Raw genomic sequence first — 25,413 nt, forward strand, 5'->3', positions numbered from 1 at the left:
GTTCTCTAAGGAGAACATGTCTATTATCCGTGTCTCCATCATCAGACACTAGACCCAACCACCAGTCTTCTCAGACTTGCTAAATTTAACCGAATGGGAACAGAGCACATGGGCATGGTTAATGATGATCCCACAGAAGGAGGCAGTTTGGGAGGAGAAATGGCATGAGAAGTCTCAAAGGATATTATAAGGTTGGTAGATGGGAGCGAGAGGCGGGTGGGGAGGGAAGACGGTGTCGTTCAAGTTAATAATTAGGTAGAGGCAGACTATGCAGGGTCTGAAATGGACGTCAGATCGGAGAATTTAGACTCCAGCAGGCCGGGTTCCGGAGCAGGGCGTGAGAACGTGAGACTTCCTTTCGGGAACTGTATGTACTCTGGAGGCGGGGCCCTGGTGGCTACTGTGCTGCTGCTGGTGGTGACCGTGCTGAATTGTTATTATTTTGGTAGTGCTTTTCCCCTGGACTTTGGCTGTGGAGCTGCTGCAAGGGAGCACAGTCGCGGGCTGTTGCTGATTGGGTGCTGACCCGGAGCTGTAACTTTGCCTCTGAGCCTTGGCAGCAGAAGACAGAGGCGGTGGCATCTGGCCGCAGCTGGGAGGCAGTGCGTGCGCGCTGTCTGGGAACAGTGGGGCTGGGCCGTTGAGGGGCGGGGCGGTCTGGGGGCGAGGCCACGCCCCTCCCGCCCGCGCAGGCGTGCTGCGGGCTAGTAGCTGTCAGGAGCCCAGCAGCAGCGGGCGGGCCAGCAGGCGGGCAGCGGCATCCGAAGTGGGAGCTGGACCGCGGTGACTGAACCCAGCACGGCCCCAGCTCCCCGCCAGGTCACAGAGGCGAGCAGGGGCCCGTGGGCAGCGGGCGGCACAGGCAGGATGGGGAACCGGGAGATGGAGGAGCTGATCCCCCTGGTGAACCGTCTGCAGGACGCCTTCTCGGCGCTGGGGCAGACCTGCCTGCTGGAGCTGCCGCAGATCGCTGTGGTGGGCGGCCAGAGCGCGGGCAAGAGCTCGGTGCTCGAGAACTTCGTGGGCAGGTGAGCGGCCGCGGGAGCTCGGACGGACTAGGGGCTGCAGTGCACTAGGGGGCGGCGTGGTGGGGGGCCGGGGCGCGGGCGCAGTCGTCCAGCTGCGGGCATCCTCTGTCCCCCCCTCCCCCGCCTGGTGGCCCTCCTGTCTGCCTTTCATCCTGCGATACAAAGCCGTTTCCTCCCCGTCCTCCGGCTGGGAGTTGGGGGAGGGGGTCCGCCCCGGTGTCGGCGGGTGCACGCTGGCCCCGGGCAGCGCGCTGGCGCATCCAGGTCCCCTGTTTTTTGTGATCCTGGCCCCACGTCCCTTCCTTTTCCAGCTGACCTCCCCAAGGGGCTCGCGGGGCTGTGGGCTTTACCCCCCGCCCCCCGCGGAGATGCTCCGCTTCTCGCCCCGCTTCCCGCTCCTCTCAGCTGTGTCGACTGTTCGAGACAGTCGTCGCCTGCCCCTGGCAGGGGAGGCGGGGTGCGAGGAGACAGACCTCGTTTGTTGTGGTGAAGCTTTATCCAGCGATGCTTCCCCACCATTCTCCTCGCGGGGAGTCAGGAATAAAGGTGGTGGGGTGTTCGCGTGCGCACCTCTTCGCTGCTCCGGGAGTCTGCCGAGAAACCGGGGCACAGACTCAGCCGGGAGGACGGAGACCTGGGGGTCCAGGTGCCGTGTCATTCCCGCAGCATCCCAGAACCGACCAGCGTCTTTCTCTCCCGCTTTCTGCTCCCTTTCCCCCAGCTTCGTCTTGCCTTCCCTGAGCCCAGATTTGCCCCGCCAGTCTTCAGGATGACAGGCTGCATCTGAATTACAGCTAAGGGGTTTCTTCGCGACTCTTAACACCGAAAAAGCTAAAATATTTGTTATTTAATTGGGAATCAGCATTTCTTCCACTGAGCAGTTCAGGGAGGATTAAGTTACCTTACGGGGCCTTGCCTGAGGAGTACAGACGGTTGCTCAGAAAGGCCATTTGAAAACGTTATGAACGGGGAAATCTGTTTCCAGGTAGAAACAGCCAGAGGGGGGGACCATCCAGAGACTGAACTTGACTCTCTTTATTTGGCTGGTTAGTGATCTGGGGTTACAGACGGGTCTTGTTCCTCGTCGTCGTTGTTGTTGTTAGTGTTTGGTGATGTGGAAGATTTAGATAGTTCCATACCTCCTTTAGGAATGTCAGTATCTATAAAGTGCATGTTCCATTCTCTCAGATGGTACTGTTTTGTCCCCCACCTCCACAAACCAGAAAGCCAAGAAACCTAATAAAAAAGTCAAATTTTCGACAGTTGGCTGGTATTTTTGAGTAAGTCACTTAATCACTTTGCCTTGGTTTATCATTTATTTTGAGCGATGAGAAAAGTGATGTGTAAAGCATTTTGCCTACGTCACCACAGATGTGATGGAGTGTTAGAGAAACATGTATTCTAAACATACGCACAACAGTCACATCCTTAAGGATTTTTACTTTCTTTGATTTATTGCTAATGAAATTCACTAGATTTAAAGTGATACCTGTAGGGAAAGTAAGGTCTGATGACAGTGTATTTTTGGGTTTTCAAACTCCAGAGCATTTAACATGATGCCTTCATAGTCATTTAACTACTTTTGGTTTTTAAACAGATACATAAAGGTTACAACTGTAAGTAATTCAAATGCAAGTACCGTAATTTTTTTATATATCTTTCACATATTTGGTTGGATGAGACTGTATTATAAATGAATTGTTTGTTGCAAGAGCTTTTGCACCTCATGTCAACTTGTATGCACATATCTCAATTCTGTTCTTTAGGTTTTTAGACCTTACATGCTTCTTAATGTCATAATGAAATTGTACAGATTTCTCCTAACTAGCTATGTTCTTTTGAAATGAGAATTTTAAAAAAGAGCTGTAGAAGAATAAAAATTTTAATTTGAACATTTTTTCATGATAGAATAAAAAAAATAGGAACATTATCAATATTATACAAATCATTACATTACAATATTATACAGAGCATCTACTGGAATACATTAGTAATTTGTTATGCTTTTTAAAGCTTTATCAATCATTAATTACTGTTAGAATGCCAAATCAAGGAAAAGGATGAACATGGAAGGAAAAACTCATTTAATAAATATATAAAGGGTTTATTATCTGTAGAGATGATACCTGCCTTACAGAGCCTATATAGTAGGAGAAAATTTAATTAAAAAGGTCATTTGGTATTAATAAAGATTTCGGTCATTGAATTACTGAGGAATCTAATGTCTAATTATAAACCAACCTGAGGGAAAAAGGAGTTCTCTCATTTGATAGGTGATTCATCTTAGGCAGAAAAGAAAAAAAAAAAAACTGCTAGTATTCCATTATAACCTTTTATTTTTTTATTACCCAGAAATTTTGCACTGAAGGTAAGGTCCTTTCCTTTGAGGATGAAACTTCTTTTTCACATGAGTTTAAGCCTGACCTATGTGCAGTTATTGAGTGCAATCATAAAACACGGGGTCATTGCTTGTGTAAATTAGTATTGTTTGCTCATCATGTCTGCTTGTTCTCTTCCAAATAATGATGCATTTTTTTCTTAGTGTTTGACAGTCCATGTTTAGTGTACTAACCATACTTTCTCCTCTCAGTTTGTTTATATTGATTTTTTTTTGGACACCACTGAATGAATTTGGATGTGAACGTGTTTACTTTATTTAACTGTAGCTTTAAAATCTAGTTTTTGGGTGACAAGTCCAGATTGTCATGAATAAAATGAGTCATGAATGAACTACTTGTTTGTGATTTTCTTGCTGAAGTGATGAATTTACATATTAATGTGATATCGTGTGAGTAACCAGATTGTTCTTTCGGTTGTTCAGATGAGATATATGCTGGCAGTGAGAGGCAGCTCGGTGTCTAATGAATAGAGGCTGAGACGCACGGTCTGAATATAGGGGTTCAGTAGCTGGCTTGGGGTCTGTCTGGTTTGTTTATGGAAGAATTGAATGTATTCAAATACCTTTACATCCATTTGTTTTTCCTCCTGAAGTTAGAAGTAGGGAGGCAGTCAGAGAGACTCCCGCATACCCCCGACTGGGATCCACCCGGCATACCCACCAGAGGGCGATGCTCTGCCCATCTGGGGCATTGTAATGTTGCAACCAGAGCCATTCTAGCGCCTGAGGCAGAGGCCATGGAGCCATTCTCAGTGCCCAGGCCAACTTTGCTCCAATGGAGCCTTGGCTGTGGGAGGGGAGGAGAGAGATAGAAAGGAGAGGGGGAGGGATGGAGAAACAGTTGGGCACTTCTCCTGTGTGCCCTGGCCGGAAATTGAAGCCGGGCCTTCCACACGCTGGACTGATGCTCTACCACTGAGCCATAGTATAGTGAGGTGATGATGCTAATAGTGGTTGACATTTGAGTGTTTGCTCTGTGAGCATCAGGTTCTGTTCTAGGTGCTTTTACATGGATCATCTTATTTAATCCTCATAAAACCTCAAAGAGGAAGGTATTGTTATGAGTTACATTTTACAGAAGAGGAAATGGGGATTTAGAGGCTTTGCATAACCTACTAAAGGCTAATGTAACGTGAAACCAGTGGCGCCAGGGTTCATCCTGAGGTGCTGTGTTCATGGGGGCTGTGTTCCTAGGCTCTCAAACCTGTGTGCCCTGGCCCCGCCATGTTGAGACTCACCGATGCCTCTGATAAACGCTTTTAACTTCTTATTTTGATCACACTTAAAAGCACCACCAAAGTAAATAAGAAGCCGCTACGTTAGTAATTTTATTCATATTTATTTATGTATGTCTGCCTTGCCTCATTTCACAGAGGATTTGGAGCAACCCCTTAGACGAAAGCAATGTTAGTTAGAAGATAGGTGTATTTCTTTACTATATTAGACATTCTTGAAGGGATCTCTACAGTGTAATTGGGTTGTTTATTTAGCTGTGTGTTTAGAATTCATATAGCTTGTTTATAGAGGTGTTAAGTGAAAACTGTACTAGTTGCTAAGGCACAAATGTCTTTTAATGATATACTTGTTAGAAATATTAGTTTTCGAATGCTCATTATATAGACAGAGGATTCCACAGTATTTTACTCTAGTCTGAGTGGTAAATAGACTTTTAATTTTGCACAAAAAGAATAAATTTTGTGATTATTGGGGACTAAATAAAAGATTATTTTAAATGTCTATGTTGAGAGGAATTCATTTCAATGTGGAAATATCAAAATAATGTATATTTATTTAGTTGTGAGGTTTCTAAAGATGAATTTATTGATTATCAAGTTGAAGTTATTTTATGGAAGAACTTTAAAAGTGAGCCATTTGATGCTGTTGAATGGACATGACCAGGTAATTTTTTTTTAAATCCCAAAGTCAATTATATGGCTTAGATAGACCTAATCTATTCTTATATTCTTTGAATTCAAAAGAGTATTTAAAAATTGAAGAGGTTGCCTGACCAGGCAGTGGCGCAGTGGATAGAGCATCAGACTGGGATGCAGAAGACCCAGGTTCGAGACCCTGAGGTTGCCAGCTTGAGTGCAGGTTCATCTGGTTTGAGCAAAAGCTCACTAGCTCAGACCCAAGGTCACTGGCTCGAGCAAGGGGTTACTTGGTCTGCTGAAGGCCCACAGTCAAGGCACATATGAGAAAGCAATCAATGAACAACTAAGGTGTCGCAATGAAAAACTAATGATTGATGCTTCTCATCTCTCTCCATTCCTGTCTGTCTGTCCCTATCTATCCCTCTCTCTGATTCTCTCTCTGTCTCTGTAAAAAAAAAAAAAAATTGAAGAGGTAAGAGTTCTCTGTTTGCAAATGAGATTAGTCACAGAAGCATTAATATTAGTAAAACTTCCTAATTCAGAAATAGGTTTGTATTGAGGGAAAATATTTTTTTCAAAATATCAAAGCATCTGAATTAGTGAATATTTTTCAACAAATGGCTTCACAGTATTAAAATTACTAGACAAATAGGTGCTATCAATTAAAATGTGATAATTGTTGAACATCATGCTTCATGGTTCCCAAAAGTCTCTCTTTTTCTTTCTTTCTCTTTCTTTCTTTCTTTCTTTCTTTTCTTTCTTTCTTTCTTTCTTTCTTTCTTTCTTTCTTTCTTTCTCTCTCTCTCTCTCTCTCTCTCTCTCTCTTTCCTTCCTTCCTTCCTTCCTTCCTTCCTTCCTTCCTTCCTTCCTTCCTTCCTTCCTTCCTTCCTCCCTCCCTCCCTCCCTCCCTCCCTCCCTCCCTCTTTCTTTCTTCTCTTTCTTTCTTTCTCTCTCTCTCTTTCTTTTCCAAGAGTTGACTTAAAGTATCAGAAAGATAGACTTTTCAAATCCAACAATAAATTGTTAAAACCTGGAATTACAAAGATATTCGTTGCTGAGTTAACCTTACATAATGTGCATCTGGGTTATCACAAATTTGCAGTTGGGTTTAATTACCACAATCAACTTAATGTTTCAATTAGTATCTGAGAAGTAATACAATGAGATGGCCTGTCCTGCATAGGATATTTCTGTTTTAGAATTAACTTAGGATAGCCTGACCACTACATAGGATATTTCTGTTTTAGAATTAACTTAGGATAGCACTGGTGGTGCAGTGGATAGAGCGTCGGACTGGGACACGGAGGACCCAGGTTTGAAACCTCAAGGTTGCTGGCTTGAGCGCAGGGTTGCTGGCTCATTGAGCATGGAATCGCTGGCTTGAGTGTGGAATCATAGACATGACCCCATGGTCGCTGGCTTGAAGCCCAAGGGTCGCTGGCTTGAGCAAAGGGTCACTCGGTCTTCTGTAGTCCCCCTAATCAAGGCAAATATGAGAAAGCATCACTGAACAACCAAGGAGCTTCAACAAAGAATTGATGCTTCTCATTTCTCTCCTGTCTGTCCCTATATGTCTCTCTCTCTGACTCTCTCTGTCTCTGTCTCTGTAAAAAAAAGAATTAGGATAAACAGATGTGAGAAAGGGGACTTGACTAACTTATTTAAGAATGAAGTTGGGCAGGCAATCATTCAGAACTCTAGAGAACTGGATACTGAACAGTTAGCTGTGCTGGAGGGTAGACTATTATATTAGGTTCTCTACCAATGGAACACACAGTTAATATATTAGGTCTGTGTGTGGGTTTTTTTTTAGGTAGTACATTTTTCTAGGGCTAATAAGCAGAGTTAAATTGTGATGTTTTACTTATTATTATGTTTTATTTAATTTTAAGAGAGGACTACAAGCAGCTAAAAGATTATTATATTTCTCTCCCACCAGAACCAAGTCAAGAGAGCTCCAAGCTAATTAATGTACCATATGGAATGCCTAACTCTAAGTCTGCTCTGCCATTCCTTACACTCTCAGCATTGACGTAAGAATTCTAATGGGTTATGGCATGCTAAACACATTTCTATGAAGTGAGAAGAAGGGGGTCAGTATTTGTTAAGCTCTCCCGGATGCAGGCATGAATGCTAGATGAGGAATTTGGGAAGGATCATGGCTGGTGAATGGCCAAGCTGGTGTTTAGCCTTGGACATGACTTCTCTTGGTACTGTTGAGAAGCATGGGCAGTGAAGTCAGTGAGCGCCACAATTTTCAGATGAATTCATAAAATGAAGGCACTTGGGTATAATGCCAACTAGTTGGAACAAAATAACTTATACTCTGTCAATTTATTTTTACTAAAAGAAAAAAACAACAACCCTGAAAAGCTACAGTTCTGAAGCTGATTTGGGATGTTAGTGGTAAGTAGATAATATATGAGTTTCTGGTGGCACTTGGCAGCCAGAGTCATTTTAGCTCAAGGCTGCATGTACCGAGGTATCGATGTCAAAGCAGGGAGGTGGTGATCTCTGTCTCAGTGTCTGACTTGACAACAAGGCATTGAATTTAGACCGTCACTTTATCACAGAGAGATACCGTGTATTGGAGGGGGCCCAGGAGAAGCGTAGCAGGAAAGAAAGGTTGGAGAGATGAAAAATATAACGACGGAGTGAAGGCTAATTGAGAGGGGGTTGGGTCAGACCAACTGTCTGGACATCAAGTCACTCATACTTGAGGGAGGTGGAATTCTACTTTGTTTTTTTAAAGAATAAGGCATCTATTTAAGGTAGTGGAATAAACTGCAGACATAATGTCAGGGAAAAGGCTCAAGTCAAATCTGAGATAGGATGTATTGTTTAGAAAGAAGGACAGAGGGCTGACATTAAATGATTTGCACTTCCTGAATTAATCATCATTGCAACAAATTAGAGGGTTTTTAATACCAATTTGGTGATTTTTTTTCCGCCCCACAGGTAACTTAGCTTTCTTTTTTTATCAGTAGCAAGGACTGGAATTTCACTAGGTTTTGTAAGACACTTTCTCCTGAGCTTATTAATTTTTGCTCACTTCCTAACCTACATAAGGCAGAGAAACCAAGAAATTTGTCCAAGGTCAGAAGCTGAATCAGGAGCTGAGTTTGGAACTCAGTGTTCAGGACTGGGAACCCCCGGGCCGGTTCATTCTCTTCTTTCCTCCTCTTATCCTTTTTAAAGATTTTTTAAAATTTTATTTATTGATTTTTAGAGAAAGAGGAGTGAGAGAGAGAGAAGGGGGAGGAGCAGGAAGCATCACTCCCATATGTGCCTTGACCAGGCAAGCCCAAGGTTTCAAACCGGCAACCTCAGTGTTCCAGGTCGACGCTTTATCCCACTGCGCCACCACAGGTCAGGCCCTCCTCTTATCGTTTTTAAAGTGCCTCCCTCTCAGCCTCCCTCAGCTCCCTCCTTTTCCCCTTCCATTCCGCCAGAGGGAGGAGCCCCTGCTCCTCTGTGATGTCCCCTCCCTTACATTTCTTGGTAGCAGACCAGCTGTAACATTTTGTTGTTTCCCCCCATATGCAACGGTGGAAGGAGACCGGGAGCAGGATTTTTCTCAGGCTCTGACCAGTCCATTTGGCTGAGACACTATATACTATTAGAGTAAATTGTGACTTTTAGGGAACAGATGGGCCCAGGAAAAGATTATGGTAAATGAAATAGTGGATGTTTTCCCATCACGTGGGTGTATCTAGAAAGATGGGCCTGGGATGGTAACTGATAGACCTTGCTTAAACCAAGGAAAGCTTCTGAAAAACCAATACACAAATAATATAAATGGAGAAGTTACTATCTAAAGAAATGGGTGAGTTTTGATAAAATGACATATATCCTTGGGTAGCAAATTCTCACCCTTCTATTTGCCATTTTCATAGTTTTACTTTGTGTGTATATGTGTGTGTGTGATAGAAACAGAGAGAGTCAAAGAGAGGGACAGATAGGGGCAGACAGATAGGAAGGGAGAGAGATGAGAAGCATATATTTTTTGTTACGGCACCTTCGTTGTTCATTGATTGCTTTCTCATATGTGCCTTGATGGGGGGGGGGGGCTACAGCAGACTGAGTGACCCTTTGCTCAAGCCAGTGACCTTGGGCTCAAGCTGGTGAGCTTTGCTCAAACCAGATGAGCCTGCGCTCAAGCCGACGACCTTGGGGTTTCGAACCTGGGTCCTCTGTGTCCCAGTCTGATGCTATATCCACTGCACCACTGTCTGGTCAGGCTCATAATTTTACTTTTTTAAGTGCTTGTATTCTTAGAGTGAGGCCTGTTGGTGTAGAAATTTTAACAATGAATTTCAACAAGCATTAATATTGTGTTAAATCCTTAAGGTCAACTGATGACAATGACAAAATACTTACTGAGATAACGGATGATCTATTTAATTCGTGACTTATCTGAATGAGACACGATTGCTTTTGGTCTTGTTTTTCTCTAGCGTCCCTGCTGAAAAGCACTGTTTCCAGGAGCTTCAAGTGGGTGCCTTTAGTGCTCCCTTGTGACGGGGTCTCGTTTTCATTTCCCACTACCTCAAGGTCACCATAGACCCGTGAATGACACACACATCACTTTTAGGAGTGCGTGGAGATTCTGAAGGGCCTCATTGTCTATCGTTTCAGTGGCTTGGAATCGGGAAAGACTAATCCATTTAAATAAGTAATTTGATGGGTGACTAATCTTAGAGACTGAAAAGGTAAAGAAGGCCTCGTCGCCTGGCGATGGAGTGCGGGCTCTGCTGACTGGTGTTTGCGGCCCCCCCACTGACACTTACTGGTACCAGGGCTCTGGGCGAGGCACTGAGCCTCATTGGGGCTGGTTTTCTCCTCTGAGATATAGAGGTAATAACACAGACTAAACTTTTTATGTGTGTCAGTTCTCAGTTAGATGATGTAAAGCTCACGGCCCATGATATACATGCAATAAATGATAGCTGTGATATTGTGACTTACAAGAAAAAATATATATTTGGTCTTCATCCCAAGTTCCTGCTCACGGCTCCTCAAACTCTTGCCTAAGTGTTGACAGCCTAAAGGTATCTTCTGTTATCTTAAGGAGAGGTGACTTTTGGATGTCCCTAGGTCTCTAAGGATGGGGGTAGATCACCAGAGGAACTGACCACATGCTTAGAGGGATGGAACTTTTTGTCTCTTCCTGCCACCCGCCTCTACCTCCTGGGAGTAGAGAGGAGTAGAGATCGATTTCAGTTACCAAAGGCCAGTGACTTAATCAATCATGCCTCATAATAAAGCATCCTTAAAAGCCCAAAAGGTCAGGGTTCCAAGAGCTGGTGAAACGTGTGCAGATTTGGGGACAGGGGGGCACCTGCAAAGGGCACGGAAGCCCTGTGCCCCCCGCCCCCCACACACACACCTAGCCCGGTGTGTCTCTCTCATCTGGCTGTTTCCAAGTTGCATCTTTTATGATCAGCCTGAAATCCAGTGGGTAACCTGGGCTTGAGAATGGAATCTGAAATGTGTGTGTGTGAGGGGGGGCAGTCTTGTGGGACTGAGCGCTTGACCCTTGGAATCGGACACTAATTTTAGGTAGCATCCAGATTGAGTTGCATTGTGGGACAGATACCCAGCCGGTGTCTGAGAATGGCTTGGATGTTTGGGGAACTCCTTCCAACACATAAGTTGGAGATTGTGTCTGGAACTTTTTAGGTGCCTGTTGAAGTACAGAATGTTTTGGACAATCAATGGAAAAGAGCTTAGAGGGAAGATTTCCTGAAAGAGGCAGGATTTGAAGAGTAAGAATTCAGTATGTTGAGGTGGGGCCCCAGGCACAGAAGTCACAGATGGCAGCCTTCTCGGACCTCCTGGTGTCTCAGGGTTGGTTCCACACTCTTTGGCACTGCAAACTTTCTGACTGATTTACATTCGTTTTTGGCCCCCAAGACAGACTGCCAAGTTCTTTATTGGTATTGCCCATGGTATCTTGCACAACTCTGTTTTCAGTACTTAATTTTTATTCTGTTTTTACTAATTAAATTTTTGACTTGACTTAAGATGGGTTGGTCCTGGGAGTGAAGATCTTGGCTTTTAGTAAGAGATTTATTTTTAATGTGGATGAGATAAAATTGTCTGTGTTTGATAAACTAATACTCGTAGTCCACATGCCTCCATTTGGAGTTACTCCGTCAGAGTGAAGGCGGGTTCCTGGGCTCTGCTCATGGCCCTGGAGGTTAGCCACAGTGTTTTGGTCATTCTCCTGGCACTTCTGCTCAGAAGCCAGATTTGGGAACTGCTAATTACCACTTCCACAATTCCTATTATTGTTGCAGCTGTGGAACTGTGTTTTCCTTTCCTGTCAGTACCCTAAAACTACCCTAGCCGAGGTTGCCGATGATCTCTGAACAGCTTAATTTACTTCCTAAGTGTTTCTGAAATTGATTGGAAATTATGCTTAATTCCCACAACCACTGACTAAATTCAAGTTTTCCTCATCTTCGGGGCTGTAGCAACAGACGTAATGTTTTCTCCACCTGGAATCCTCTAATCCAGCTTCCTCACAGCCACAGCATGATTGATACGGAATGAAAATGAAATGATAGCACTATGTTGATGAAAACTCTTCCTGATGTCACCCAGTATAAAATCTGTGCTTCTCGTCATGGCGTAAAGCCCTCCCTGCCTGGCCCGGCCTTCTAGGTTACCTGCCATTATTCTCTTCTTCAGCTGGCTGTTAGACGCTGCACGCTTCCACCGCGCTTTTTACGTTTCTTGGGTTTCTTCGCCATTTTCACTTAGATCCCTGTATAGGAATGACGTTGCGATCCTTCACCGGAATAATTCCTGCTAGCTCTAACTCAGATCTCTTCTCCGGGAAGCCTCACCTGTTTGCCCTCTCTCCTGTCTCCCTGGTGACTGGCTCCCCATCTGGGCACCACCAGTCTGAACGGTTCTTTAATGGTGCACTTACTACATTGTACTCCGTGATCTAACCTACTTCTGCCCCGAAACTGTGAACTTCCCAAGGGCAGACAGAGTCTGTGTGTTTGTCTTCACTCGTAGCACAGAGTGACTCCCGAATAAACAATGGATGAATCAGCCACCACCATGGAGAGAACTCAGCCTTTGTCTCCCCTGGTCCATCCGCAGCATCTAATGCTGTTTCTTGGACACTCACTGCCTTGAGCAGTAGAAAGACATTAATGACTGGACAGACAGACTCCCGGTCCCTGTGGAGCATGCCGCCCAGTGAAGAGACCCATAGCGAACAGATAAGAAGTGCATAATTATCAGTCACCGTGGACTCTGCCGCGGAAGCGATCAGGACCTGACGATGGAGTGCAGTTGGCTGGGGAAGCCTGTCTCTGATCAGGTGACACGTCCGCTGGAGGCCAGGGACCTGCCACGGGAGGAACCAGGGCCCAGGGAACAGTATACATCTAGGCTTTGGGGTGTCAAGTAGCTGCGTGCTGTAGGCAATTAAGGGAAGCCTGTGTCGCTAGAGTACATGGGGTGGGGTAGCCAAAGTTCACTTAGGGAGGTTTTGTCAAAAATAATGCAGGCCCTGGCCGGTTGGCTCAGTGGTAGAGCGTTGGCCCGCCATGTGGAAGTCCCAGGTTTGATTCCTGGTCACTGCACACAGGAGAAGCGCCCATCTGCTTCTCCACCCCTCCCCCTCTCCTTCCTCTCTGTCTCTCTCTTCCACTCCACAGACAAGGCTCCATGGGAGCAAAGTTGGCCCAGGCGCTGAGGACGGCTCCATGGCCTCCATCCACCTCAGGCACTAGAGTGGCTCTGGTTGCAGTGGAGCAACACCCCAGATGGGCAGAGCATCGCCCCCTGGTGGGCATGCCGGGTGGATCCCAGTCGGGCACATGCGGGAGTCTGTCTGCTGCTCCCCGCTTCTCACTTCGGAAAAATACAAAAAAAAAAAAAAAAAAATCAGTGTAAATTTTGTCCAGAGTACAGCAGTAAGTGATGGCAGGAAGGATTTTAATGAGGGGAGGGATATGATGTGACTTCCCTCTGAATAATAACCATTGCAGATCAGTGCTGTTTAAGAAGACAGTAGTCACCACCCATGTGGTCATTGTGGCTAATGATCCTGAGAAACCGAATTTTCAGTTTTGTGCCATTTTAATTACTTTACATCTAAACATAGAAATGTGGTTGATTCAGTTGTATGAAGCTTTTAAAAGGCTGCTTAGAACTGAGGGCAAAGAGCAGGCTTCTCATAGGGGGAGCCCCGGCTCGGAGCCTGCCCAGAAAGTAAAGAAGGAAATGGAGTCAGTGAGGACAGTATGCTGCAGACAGCTCTTCTCAGAAGAAGCTGGAAGAGGGTGTGGGCTGAGGGTGGATACCTTTTCCATGGCAGGTATCAGAGCATTTTCATTTGCGAGTGGGAATGGCCTGGGAGATGCTAACAGGGAACAGAGACAGGCGGGAGGCGGGACAGACGTGAGACAATGCAGTGCGATGAGATGCAGGGGTCCTGTGGGTGGAAGACCTCCCGCCAGAGGAGGAAGGACACCTCATTCATTGTCACAGAAGGGCAGAGGCGCCCGCACAGACCTGGGGCGCCTAGAGTTGCGGGGTGACGATAGGGAAGTTGCAGGCTGGTGCACGGATGGTGTGAGAAGAATGGACAAAAGGCAGAAAGGTGTGTAGCGAGTGTCTGAGCTCAGCGGAGACACATCCCACATGGGTATGAAATTGCCCTTTTTTGTAACTCAAAAGAGGTTTAGTGGACTTTGTAAAAATACAAGTTTTATCCAGCCACTCTACTGCTTAAGTCCCTTTCACCCAGCTTTTTTGTGCGACATGCTGTTTCCTTCACCATCTGCCACCTGCCTCCCTGTCCCTCTCCTCTGTGGCCCTCACCATTCCCTGCTGAACTACTTAGTTCCTAGAGGGTATCAAGCCCATTCATGTCCCTATGACTTAACATCCGTTCCCCTCTACCTGCGAGGCTCTTGGGTTCTCCTTTGCCTGTCTAACTCTACTTAACATTTCGCGACCCAGCTGTCATCCCTTCTTGGAACCTGCACCAAGCCCACAGGTAGAAGGGGTTTACTGATTGATGTACGTTGAACGACTGGAGGTGCTTAGAGCTGCATTGCACTCGAAGCTCTTTGAATACGGAATTATCCAGAGAGGCAATGCTGTGTGCACGAAAAGCCAGAGGCTTTTGAGTGTATGTGGTCTTCTGAGTTTTGTTTTCTCATTTTCAGAATGGAGATGATATACATGATCTCAGTTCCTTTTACAAAGTCTAAAAAGTGGCTTTTCAGTGTCTTGTATGTAGACTTAATAGGAGATTGTTTAAAGAATGGTACTCAAGTAAAGATTTGTTTGTAGCAAAGCACGCCTATGAGATTGTCTTCATTGCAAGGCTGACCAGGACACCTGCTCTATATAAAATACTGCATTTCCTCATCACAATGTTTAGGACAAATTATGAAGACCCCTAACCGAAGGCTGTTGTTTGAAAAGGTAATACGTCTTCAGAATGACTTGTGGGCTTCCTGGTGGGGACCCTTGGGCGGGTGAATGAGAAATACACTTTGTGGGGGAGGAGGGTCTGTACTTTCAGATCTACCTGCATGTTCTCCACCAAGGTCACCAGATGCCTGAGCACGAAGGGGTTGGGACAGTGAGAGGGATAAGACCTGGTAACTAGTTTAAAGGAGCTAACAGCTTATGATAAGGCTTGCCAGGGTAGAGGACAGACTCCCAGTTGTCTATAGAACAGATGAGACTTGTGGAAGCTCAGAGTGTTGAGTGGAGGCCCCTGAGCTTGGAAAAGGGGCTGTCCTGTTAGGCTGGCACCAAAGAAAGCAGAAAGAGGTCATAGTTTATATACATAATATCCATAAGCAAGCGCCTCTGTTCGGAATGGGACATAACACTTTTTGTTGAATTGTCATTGCATGGCCAATTTTATTCAGTAGCTTCTCTCTTTAAAAATAAAAGGTATTTAAATGATATATTTGCAGATTGTGTTTTCTTAAGGCTTCTGTGTTTTCAGATTTTGTTTACCCAAGTTTATTATTCTTGCTTGAAAATTATTTTCTTATGTAGCTTAGAGTTCTGATTTAGAGAGGGTCTCTCTGTGGGGCTAAGTTGTTTTATAATTAAATTAATCAGTCTTTAATTTGCCCTTCAAAACACAGACATTTAAAATCTAGGAAGTTTTGCCAGCTGTGGAGAGACAGTCTGTCATTCTTAAGAAGTTAGCTGTCATTCCTGCAAGTGAAGCCTTTTTTTTTTTTTTGACAGAGACAGAGAGACAATCAGAGAGAGGGACAGATAGGAACAGACAGACAGGAAGGGAGAGAGATGAGAAGCATCAATTCTTCGTTGTGGCACCTTAGTTGTCCATTGATTGCTTTCTCACATGTGCCTTGATGGGGAGGGGCTACAGCAGAGTGAGTGACCCCTTGCTCAAGCCAGCGACCTTGGGCTCAAGCTGGTGAACCTTGGGCTTCAAGCTAGTGACCTTTGGGTACAAGCCAGCGACCTGATGCTCAAGCTGGTGGGCCTGCGCTCAAGCTGGTGAGCCCCACTCTCAAGCCAGTGACCTTGGGGTTTCAAACCTGGGTCCTCTGCTACCCAGTCCAACACTCTATCCACTGCACTACCACCTGGTCAGGCATGTTTTTTCTTTTTCTTTTCTTTTCTTTTTTTTTTTTTTACACAGAGACAGAGAGAGTCAGAGAGAGGGATAGACAGGGACAGATAGGAACGAAGAGATAAGAAGCATCAATCATTAGTTTTTCGTTGCGCATTGCGACACCTTAGTTGTTCATTGATTGCTTTCTCATATGTGCCTTGACCGGGGGCCTTCAGCAGACTAAGTAACCCCTTGCTCGAGCCAGTGACCTTGGGCTCAAGCTGGTGAGCTTTTGCTCAAACCATATGAGCCCACACTCAAGCTGGCGACCTCGGGGTCTTGAACCTGGGTCTTCCGCATCCCAGTCCTGATGCTCTATCCACTACGCCACCATCTGGTCAGGCCCATTTTTAAATTTATTTCTACCCTGCTTTCCCACAAAGGATTTGAAGTAACTTTGTGCAAACCTTATTTATGCATTCATTTACTTTTACAACAAATACTTTCAGAGGTACTGGACACAGAAAATGAAACTATGAAGTAAAGGAGAAGTGAAGAGGAAGGACTAAGTGAGATGAGAAGCCAAGAAATGGAGAAGAGAATATTTCCAAACGTGAAGACTGTCATAAGAGTGGAATTGACCACATTTGCCTGACCAGGTGGTGGCGCAGTGAATAGTATGTCGACCTGGGGTACTGAGGACCCAGGTTCATAACCCGACGGTCGCCGGCTGAGTGTGGGATTATAGACATGACCCCATGGTCGCTGGCTCAAGCCCAAAGTTGCTGGCTTGAGCAAGGGGTCTCTGGCTTGGCTGGAGCCCTCCAGTCAAGGCACATATAAGGAAGCAATCAAAGGTGCCGCAACTATGAGTCAATGCTTCTCATCTCTCTCCTTTCCTGTCTGTCCCCCTCTCTCTCCCATGCTTAAAAAAAAAAGAAAAAGAGTGGAATTAACCACATGTAAGCACGCTGGTAGGCAGGAGGAAAAGTGAAATATGATTTGTTATCAGAAAGAAGGAAGAAACATTTGTGTTTATACGGCTTCCTTTAGAGCTGAGTCAGAAACAACCCCTCACATTTCATAACAGCCAGTAGTAGCTTCCTTGCCCTGCGGTCCTGCCTGTTATCAGCGCTCAGCTGGGCAGGTGACCTTGGGGTCTTGAGCCTGGATTCCATTTCCGTATTTTCAGATGCATGTTGAGATTTCAACTTAGGCGCTCCGACTTGACGAATAGAGTCATCGTCTTCCCCAGATGGCTCGTGTCCTACGTGTGCTGATGGACTTGACTGTTCTCACCATCAGCGCACCTCGAGACTTCTGTATTGTCTCCGACTCTCCCAACCCCGCCCCCGCTGAGGTCTGTGAGTTCTGCTGTGGGGGAGCCCTCCTCTCTCTGGTGCTTTTCCATGTCTGGCGCTGTCGCCCCAGCTCAGGGCTTACTTCCCTCTCGTCTGTCGGCTGCAGTTGCTGGTTAAAGAGCCCCCGTTCTCCTGCATCAACCCCCGTCTAACTCATCTTAAGTACTTTGGCCAGAGTTTTCTTAAGGGAGAAGTCTAATCATCACCACTCCCTTTTCTTACGTGATAAAATTCTCGCTTCTTGGCATCACAGTGAAAGTGTTCCGTGATCTGACCGCTGGCCACTTTCTGGCCTGTCTTTCGTTCTTCTCCCTCCCACACCAGGGGGACCATTTTCTGGAACATTCCTTGTATTTCTTCTCCCTTGTGGCATCACCTGTGCTGCTTCTTCTATCTCAAGTGCTTTTGCTCTTTCTGTTCTTCCCATTCTATTTCAAGTCATTGAAACCTGACCGAGTGTTTGCTGTAAGCAAAGGATTGTGCTGGCTATTGTGGATGCAGAGATGAGACCCATCACCCTCTCCCTCAGTGTTCTCGTGAAGGACGTGGAACAACGGGGAAGCTGAAGTGTGCCTGTCACTTTTCCCACGAAGCCTTTCGAATTGTCTGGCTTAGATGGATTTTACTTATTTATTTTTTTAAAGCCTTTACTTGTAGATTGTAAATAGGCCTTACCGACATTTTACATACTGCTTAGTAGTTTATATGCTCCATTATTTTAGAAGCTTCTACTCATCACATGACCTGCACGCTAAGGTCCCAGCGCACAACACATTGTAAGTGTCACGCAGTAGGTGTTCAGTTCGTGTTTTCAGGGTCGTGTATGCGGTCCATCGGCCGAATGACACACGGATCCTGAGGAGTAGATGTCATTGTCTGTCAAAACACAGTTAGTTGTGCTTTTAAGGTCCTCTTTTACAATCTGCCTTTGTGCAGGTGTGGTTCTAATAAAGGCCATGCATGTCGAAACCCTTTGACTGTGGGTGTGACCACATGTGGAGGGCAGCCTTTGAGTCGGCAGGAGCTCCACGCAGCAGCAGCAGCAGCAGCAGCAGCAAGTGGACAAGGGCTGGGAATGGTCTGAACGGGGTGGGAGTCAGAGCTGCAGGGCAGGCCTCCCAGAGGACAAGGGCGCTGAAAGCCAGGCTTCCAAAGGACTTGAAGCAATCTTGTGTCCCTTGAGGGGGCCATAGCTTTTGAAATTTGATACATTCCGGCCAGTCCTGTGGAAATGGTTTCTGGTGAAGTACTTGAGCACCCCTCCTCGCCTCACCCCTCCCACGGTTACTTGATTTGACTAAACCCTCTGTGCTTTAGTGGGGTTGTTCATGATTTCCACCTCAGATATTTAGAATAGAGAGGTCACATCTGTGCTAGTGTGTAACAATGTCGCGTTTGTGGTCCCTCCGGTCCATAATTCTTTGTTCAGTAGACACCTAAGTAACGTGATGGGGAGATGCAGGGCGCATGGTTTTCCTTTCAGAGGTTAATCCTAAACCGAGGTTAGATGCACCCGAAGTAGTTTTCATTTATTTATGGTATTGTCACCCACACATTTGTCTGCATTTCCTTTGCGTTCTCTCTCTCTCTCTCTTTTTTTTTTTTTTTCTGAAGCTGGAAACGGGGAGAGACAGTCAGACAGACTCCCGCATGCGCCCGACCGGGATCCACCCGGCACGCCCACCAGGGGGCGATGCTCTGCCCCTCCGGGTGTCGCTCTGTTGCAACCAGAGCCACTCTAGTGCCTGGGGCAGAGGCCAAGGAGCCACCCCCAGCGCCCGGGCCATCTTTGCTCCAATGGAACCTCATCTGCGGGAGGGGAAGAGAGAGACAGAGAGGAAGGAGAGGGGGAGGGGTGGAGAAGCAGATGGGCGCTTCTCCTGTGTGCCCTGTCCGGGAATCGAACCCGGGATTTCTGCATGCCAGGCCGACGCTCTACCACTGAGCCAAACGGCCAGGGCCTGCATTCTCTTTTATTCAAACCTCATCTCTTCTTGGAATAATGTATAGTTCATAGTTATAATCCACTTTGGAAATTACTAACAGGTTCAAGTGTCAACGGGAATCCCTGTTACCTATTGTTTGGTGTTTGTGGAATTTGGTTCAGCGCGGTACCTTTGGTTACGTGACCTAAATATGTGTATTTACCATAACCTACCAAATTTCATCTACCAAAGAGACTACAAATTTGAGAGGCACCATTATTTTAGAGAGAGCTAACACAGGAGAAAGAAAACTATTGTCAATCAAACAACCCTCACTTATCACTTAGAATTTTTGTTTTATATATATCAGAAAAGCTCTCAGACTTTAGGACTAATTCTTATCACCTGTCATTCTTGTGCATGCACAACTTGTAAGATGCAAATGAAATAAACTGGTGAATTACTCTCCAAATATCCTCCCATTGGGTCCCACTCATGCATTCCTCTTCCATGCAGGACTGACGCCATATATTTCCTCCCAGCAGCACGCCCTGTGCTGTTGAGAGGGTTGGTGGAGAAACATTTCTTTAGAAGGGGTGTCCTGCTTGAGTGAAAGTAGTGTTATTTCCTTCCAGACCAGATCTCTTAGAGGCGACCGGGTTTGGAATTCTTTGGTTCACGCCCCGGGACCCACCCTTCTTGGTGAGGGTGTCACGTGGTGCCCCAAGGACAGCTCCTGGCATGCCAAGCATCCGTCTTCGGAGTGGTCTGCCGAGACCAAGGGGCAGGAACCGAAACGCCCGAAGTACTTGGTGCCAAGCCAAGTGATTTTTCTTTCCTGTTTTCAACCTTGCCGCTGCCATTTGCTCCTTGTGCGAACGAATGGAAATTTTTGAGCAAGGAACCGCTTCCTGCCAGACCTATTGGGAATGTCAGATCCTCCTCCTTCATGGTGTCTTCACAGACATGCCTAATTGAATTAGAGATGTCACAACCTGGGCAGTGTTTCAGGCAGAAGGAAAGGAGAATTAACTGCTCTCTTCTGAGTTAGTGCTTCTTGGCAACTCTGGCTTGCTTTAGCAAGCAAGGTGTAGCCTTACCTACTGAAGCACTTAATTTTTGATTTGCTCTCTTTCATTGAATGAGAAATCGCAGTATGAGAAGGAACAAAAGAAGCTCCATGGTGTCCTTTATAGGATTTCTTTAAACCGGGCTGCATAGCTACTTGTTCCCGCACCAGTGTTTGTGTTGAGTCATTCTCAGCATCACATCTGTGGCCTCTCGGAGAACACCACTCTGTGAAGGCTTTGGGGCACAGACAGTTGCTTTCCCCTCTGAATTAAGGTGCGTGAAAACACCTGGCTCGTGGCCCCAGGCGCTTGTCCCTCTGCCCTCCCACCTGTAGCTGCCCTCCACACGCCTGGTGCGCTGTCCTCTGCTGGCCTGTTTTTACTAAACAGGCCTGGCAGAGCTGTTTCCCGGGGTCTCCCGGGCGTGGTTCTCTGCACAGGCATTTCCCCGTTGGGGCCATGGGAAGCTGGAGCTGTCATTTCTAGTTAACTGTTGAGTTGTGCTGGTTTACTCTTTTTTTTTTTTTTTTGTATTTTTCTGAAGCTGGAAACGGGGAGAGACAGTCAGACAGACTCCCGCATGCGCCTGACCGGGATCCACCGGGCAGGCCCACCAGGGGTGACGCTCTGCCCACCAGGGGGCGATGCTCTGCCCCTCCGGGGCGTCGCTCTGCCGCGACCAGAGCCACTCTAGCGCCTGGGGCAGAGGCCAAGTGTGCTGGTTTACTCTTGAATGTCTCTTCTCTAGTTCATCCTAATCATGTCTATCCCATACCCCTATCTACATAGGAACCGAAACTCTTGACCACAGCTTTTCTGGTTATTTTCTGTTTCCCTCATTACAAATAGATTCACGTCATAACTGATAATCATTTGTTGTCAGTGAGATGAGGTGCTGGGTCATTATTGCTAAAGTATCTTACTATGTCTTGTTTCTGATGCTGGAGAAATTAAAATAGGTGCTTGTCAGCAGTAAGTGTTTCATTCTACCTTAAGATAGAAATCAACTTATTACCAAAGACTATTTAAGTTTCAACTAGTTCAGGGTGAGACTGATAACTTATATATGGACTTAAGTTCATTTTAATTCCAGCAGCTCACATCTGACATTCTCCTTTCTTCACGAATCATTTGGATCGCAGAGCCATAATTAGGCACCATTGGTAGGAGATGTGGGACATGTAGATACAGTACCTGTGAACACACAAATGTGCATTGAAGAGCTAACCTTGCAGTCAGGGTTCTGATGGCTTGCTTCAGGACCTATTAAATGCTAGTACATCTGCTGCTATGTTTCCCGTTACTATGAAAATATTTGCTAATAATATCTATGTGATCTGGATTGCCCTTGATGGTCCTTACTGCTTTAAAGTGAAATTGGTAACATAGATAATTTTTATGGACTTTCACTATATCCTCATTAAGAAGATATTACTGAAGATAAATTTTTAGGTGGGACCAATAGGAAACAAAAATGTTTATATTTTCATTGTGAGCTAGCCTATTATCAGGGAGTCCTCTACTTATTTGGGATTGTTAACCTTTGAGGTGTCTCATGCCTCATTCGGTGTCCTGCAAATAAAAAGTGAGGAGTGGCTTCTCACTTTTAAATAGACTTCTGTTGAACACTTACTGTACTGCTCACAAAAATTAGGGGATATTTCAAAATGAGTATGAAGTGATAAAAAAAGAAGCATTTGATTTTTTTTGATTAAACAACATCAGAAAAACAAATGACAAGTCAAAGAAAGTTGTTTGATTATGCAAATGAGATGCAAAACCAACTTTTATTTCATTGGTGAAAATGCACCATACAAAAAGGCTGAAAGTACTGGAGTATCTGCACGTCCCCTGATCCCCTAATTTTTGTGAGCAGTAGGTTTCTGTTGAACACTTAGTATATCCCAATCACTTTGCAGCATTGATTACCATAAAGGACATATTCTGATCCCTGCATCCAAAATTATATTCTCTGTGGGAGAGATAAAATATGAAAATATAGAAGAAAGCATAAGACTATAAAATGCTAACCAGAACACAAAGTGGCCCGAAAGCAGGCTGCAGTGGGCAGTCCCAGGGGAAATGGTCCTTGTTGGAAGGTAGTATCTAGGCAGAGTTTATGAAAGAAGGATCACTTACGTGGGCCCGGAAGGGTGATGGGGTTTGGGAAGACAGCGAAAGGTGGAAGATATATCTGGAGGAGGAATGACATGGATGAACCCTTGAAGACATGGAAAAGTCTGGGGTGTTACAAGGTACAGTTTGGTCACAGGATTGAGTTAATACTAAAGGAGAAAAGATACAAAACAAACTCAAATGCTAAATTTCAGAAGTTTGCATTGGACGTTATCCAAAGTGTTGGGGCAGAAAGCAGTGTTTGAGGTGGAGGGAGACCAGGGAGGAGCCAGTATACATTGTTCAGTGACACAATACACAGTCATGTGTGTCTTTAACCACTCTACGCTCAATGCCTGGAGCCACGAGAACAGGTGGACACATTACTGTCTGGGACCTGACTTTCCAAAATGCTGAACAACTCTTTATAAACTTCTAAATAAAACCAAGTACCATCTCCTCTCAACGTACTTGGTAGCTTCACTCCCAGAAAATTCAATAGATTGCTAAAATCTTTGCGTAGACTCTATAAATCAGAACTAGGCTCCAGCTCAAAGAGTGGAGCCCAGTTTTGCTACATGAGCATGTAGCAAAAGATTGGAAAATGATGCAGGAGAGTTGTTCAATGAGTAAGACTCTCCCGTGAATTTGGGTGTTTTTTTTTTTCGTGTGTGTGACAGACAGAGAGAGACAGAGAGAGGGACAGACAGATAGGAAGGTAGAGAGATGAGAAGCATCAATTCTTCATTGTGACTCCTTCGTTGTTCATTGATTGCTTACCCATATGTGCCTTGACCAGGGGGCTACAGCAGACCAAGTAACCCCTTGCTGAAGCCAGCGACCTTGGGCTCAAGCTGGTGAGCCTTGCTCAAACCAAATGAGCCCGTGCTCAAGCTGGCAACCTCAGGGTTTAGAACCTGGGTTCTCCGTGTCCCAGTCCAACGCTCTATCCACTGTGCCACTACCTGGTCAGGCGAATTTGGGTTGTTTAACATTCCTGGTCCCTCAGTCGCTCACTGTGAAACATCTCCCTGAAAATCCCACATTGCACTCTCCTGCTGCCCACTGTCCTACGGCTGTATCAGTGACTGTATGTACCACTTACATACCCTAATTTCTTTTATTTGGTTTGTGTTTGATTGTTGTTGTTTTGCAGTTTTTACCTGCCAAAGAGAATATTTAAAATGTAGTCACTGATTGGCCTAGGTCGCTGGCTTGAGCAAGGGGTCACTGGCTCAGCTGGAGCCCCTGGTCAAGACACATGTGGGAAGCAGTTAATGGACAACTGAAGTGCCACAACCACGAGTTGATGCTTCTCATCTCTCTCCCTTCTTGTCTGTCCCTGTCTGTCCTTTCTCTCTCTCTGTTGCTAAAAAAAAAAAAAAAAAAAAAAGAATATGATCACTGATTAATTCAAAGGTCACATATTAAGTGTTTTCTCCAGGAAGGTAGGTTCTGTGGACTTATGAGGCAGTAAATTCTTTATTCGATTTAGATGATTGCTAAGCCCCTTGTGACTGCCATGCACTTACGAGCTATGACCTCCGCTCTCATGTAGCTGGCTACTAGCCTATCAGGTGAATCAGGTGCGTGATAAGGGGTATGTAGAGAATTTCAGATATGACAGAGCCTTGTGGAGGGTTGAGGAAGGGCCAGGGAAATGACAGAGATTGCCACCTTCGAGTGTGGTCTTAAAGAGTGAGTATAATTGTGACAGGATTTGAAGAGTGTATTACCTTTTAACAGAAAATTGAATTTAAAACTACCTTTCAGGTCACATTAATTATACAAACTTTGCAGTGGATTACCAAATGCCTAATATTTCTTGAGATGATAAAGGTTCTTTGCTGTCCCCCATTTGTGTTTTTTTCTTTTTGCAGTTACTCTTTCTATTGTTTGTCTTTACAACTCTGTATCTGGTCTTCTGAGTAGTTCACGCAGACAGGAACTATGCCTTTGTATGTCACCATGTCTCTTGTGGTGCAGAGCATATGGGACCTTAGATATTGCCAAAATTGTTCATGTGGCAACAAATGAGTTATTCTTAGCTGGAAATTGTTGCTGTTTATTTTACTATTAGCATTTTCTAGGGAATGTGAAGTCAGGATGTTAGTAATTGGGAGACTAAGAAGACGGTTTTTCCAGTCCTGGCATGTTGATCCACTGTGCTGATGCGGATGCCTGCTGTTCTTAACTGTGAGGCTTAAAACATGGGAAAAGTTATGAGCTTCCCCTGCCCCCACCCCTTTCTCCAGAATGTAGGAAAATAAGGTCCTTTTATCTTCCTCTTCAGTGACAGTAAAATAAGCACTCCTAATGGTATGGTATTGTCAGATCTTTCCTCGGGAGCGGTTTCCCTTCCTTCCTAATGGATTTAGCTCTAATTCAAACCAGAGGCATACTTATGTTGATTCCCTCATTACGTGACATTATTACTGTGAGTGTTTTCAAAAGTAAGAATGTTTCTATTCTGAGTGTCACTCCACCGTAGGAAAGAAATGTGAGGAGGCCTCTTACCAGAGCTAAAGCATAAAGTACCCTATTCAGCCAGTGGTAGACAGTTCTTCTGGAACTCATTTGAAAACTTAAGGTCATGTGAGCCCAATTTTTTATCTCCTAACCAGAGATGGTAGTTTTTCTATATTTTAAAATAGAATGTCACATCTATACCCCTGTCTACAAAACACATGTATTTTTCAGATATCTGAGTCTTCAGGTATTAAAATTGGATACTATTAACACATGCTCATGCATTATGTATAGAGGTATACATACATACACCCAGAAGCATATATTACTAATTAAGGTAATTTGATTAAACTTTTTATTATTGGAAACAGTGGGGGGAAACCAGCAGTTTTTCTAAAGATTCCTTAAAATTAAATTGTGGCTTTTGTATGAGTCAAAATAACTCTGTGTTCTAGGGGTGGCTGTGATAGTTCTTTTGCTGAGATATCACAGCGGGAAAATCTGCAATGGAGGAGTTGAAGAAATGGGATTTTCAAAAATAATTTGGAAGTACTGCTCTTATCCTCAAAATACGATATTGAAATAGTTCAT

The 25,413-nt window shown here is 45.1% G+C and overlaps 1 protein-coding gene across 4 annotated transcripts in view; it reads left to right on the top strand.

The window, feature by feature from the left end:
* Nucleotides 1–713: 713 nt before the first annotated feature.
* Nucleotides 714–25,413, top strand: part of DNM3 (dynamin 3) — a 457,675-nt gene continuing 432,975 nt past the window's right edge. For all 4 annotated transcript variants that reach the window (XM_066371511.1, XM_066371509.1, XM_066371510.1 and 1 more), the window contains exon 1: nucleotides 714–1,028. In XM_066371511.1, the coding sequence (XP_066227608.1) occupies nucleotides 868–1,028 (161 nt within the window). In that variant the 5' untranslated portion in view covers nucleotides 714–867. The remainder of the gene's footprint in view (nucleotides 1,029–25,413) is intronic.

Source organism: Saccopteryx leptura, chromosome 2, assembly GCF_036850995.1.
Source record: "Saccopteryx leptura isolate mSacLep1 chromosome 2, mSacLep1_pri_phased_curated, whole genome shotgun sequence".
NCBI classification, from domain to species: Eukaryota; Metazoa; Chordata; class Mammalia; order Chiroptera; family Emballonuridae; genus Saccopteryx; species Saccopteryx leptura.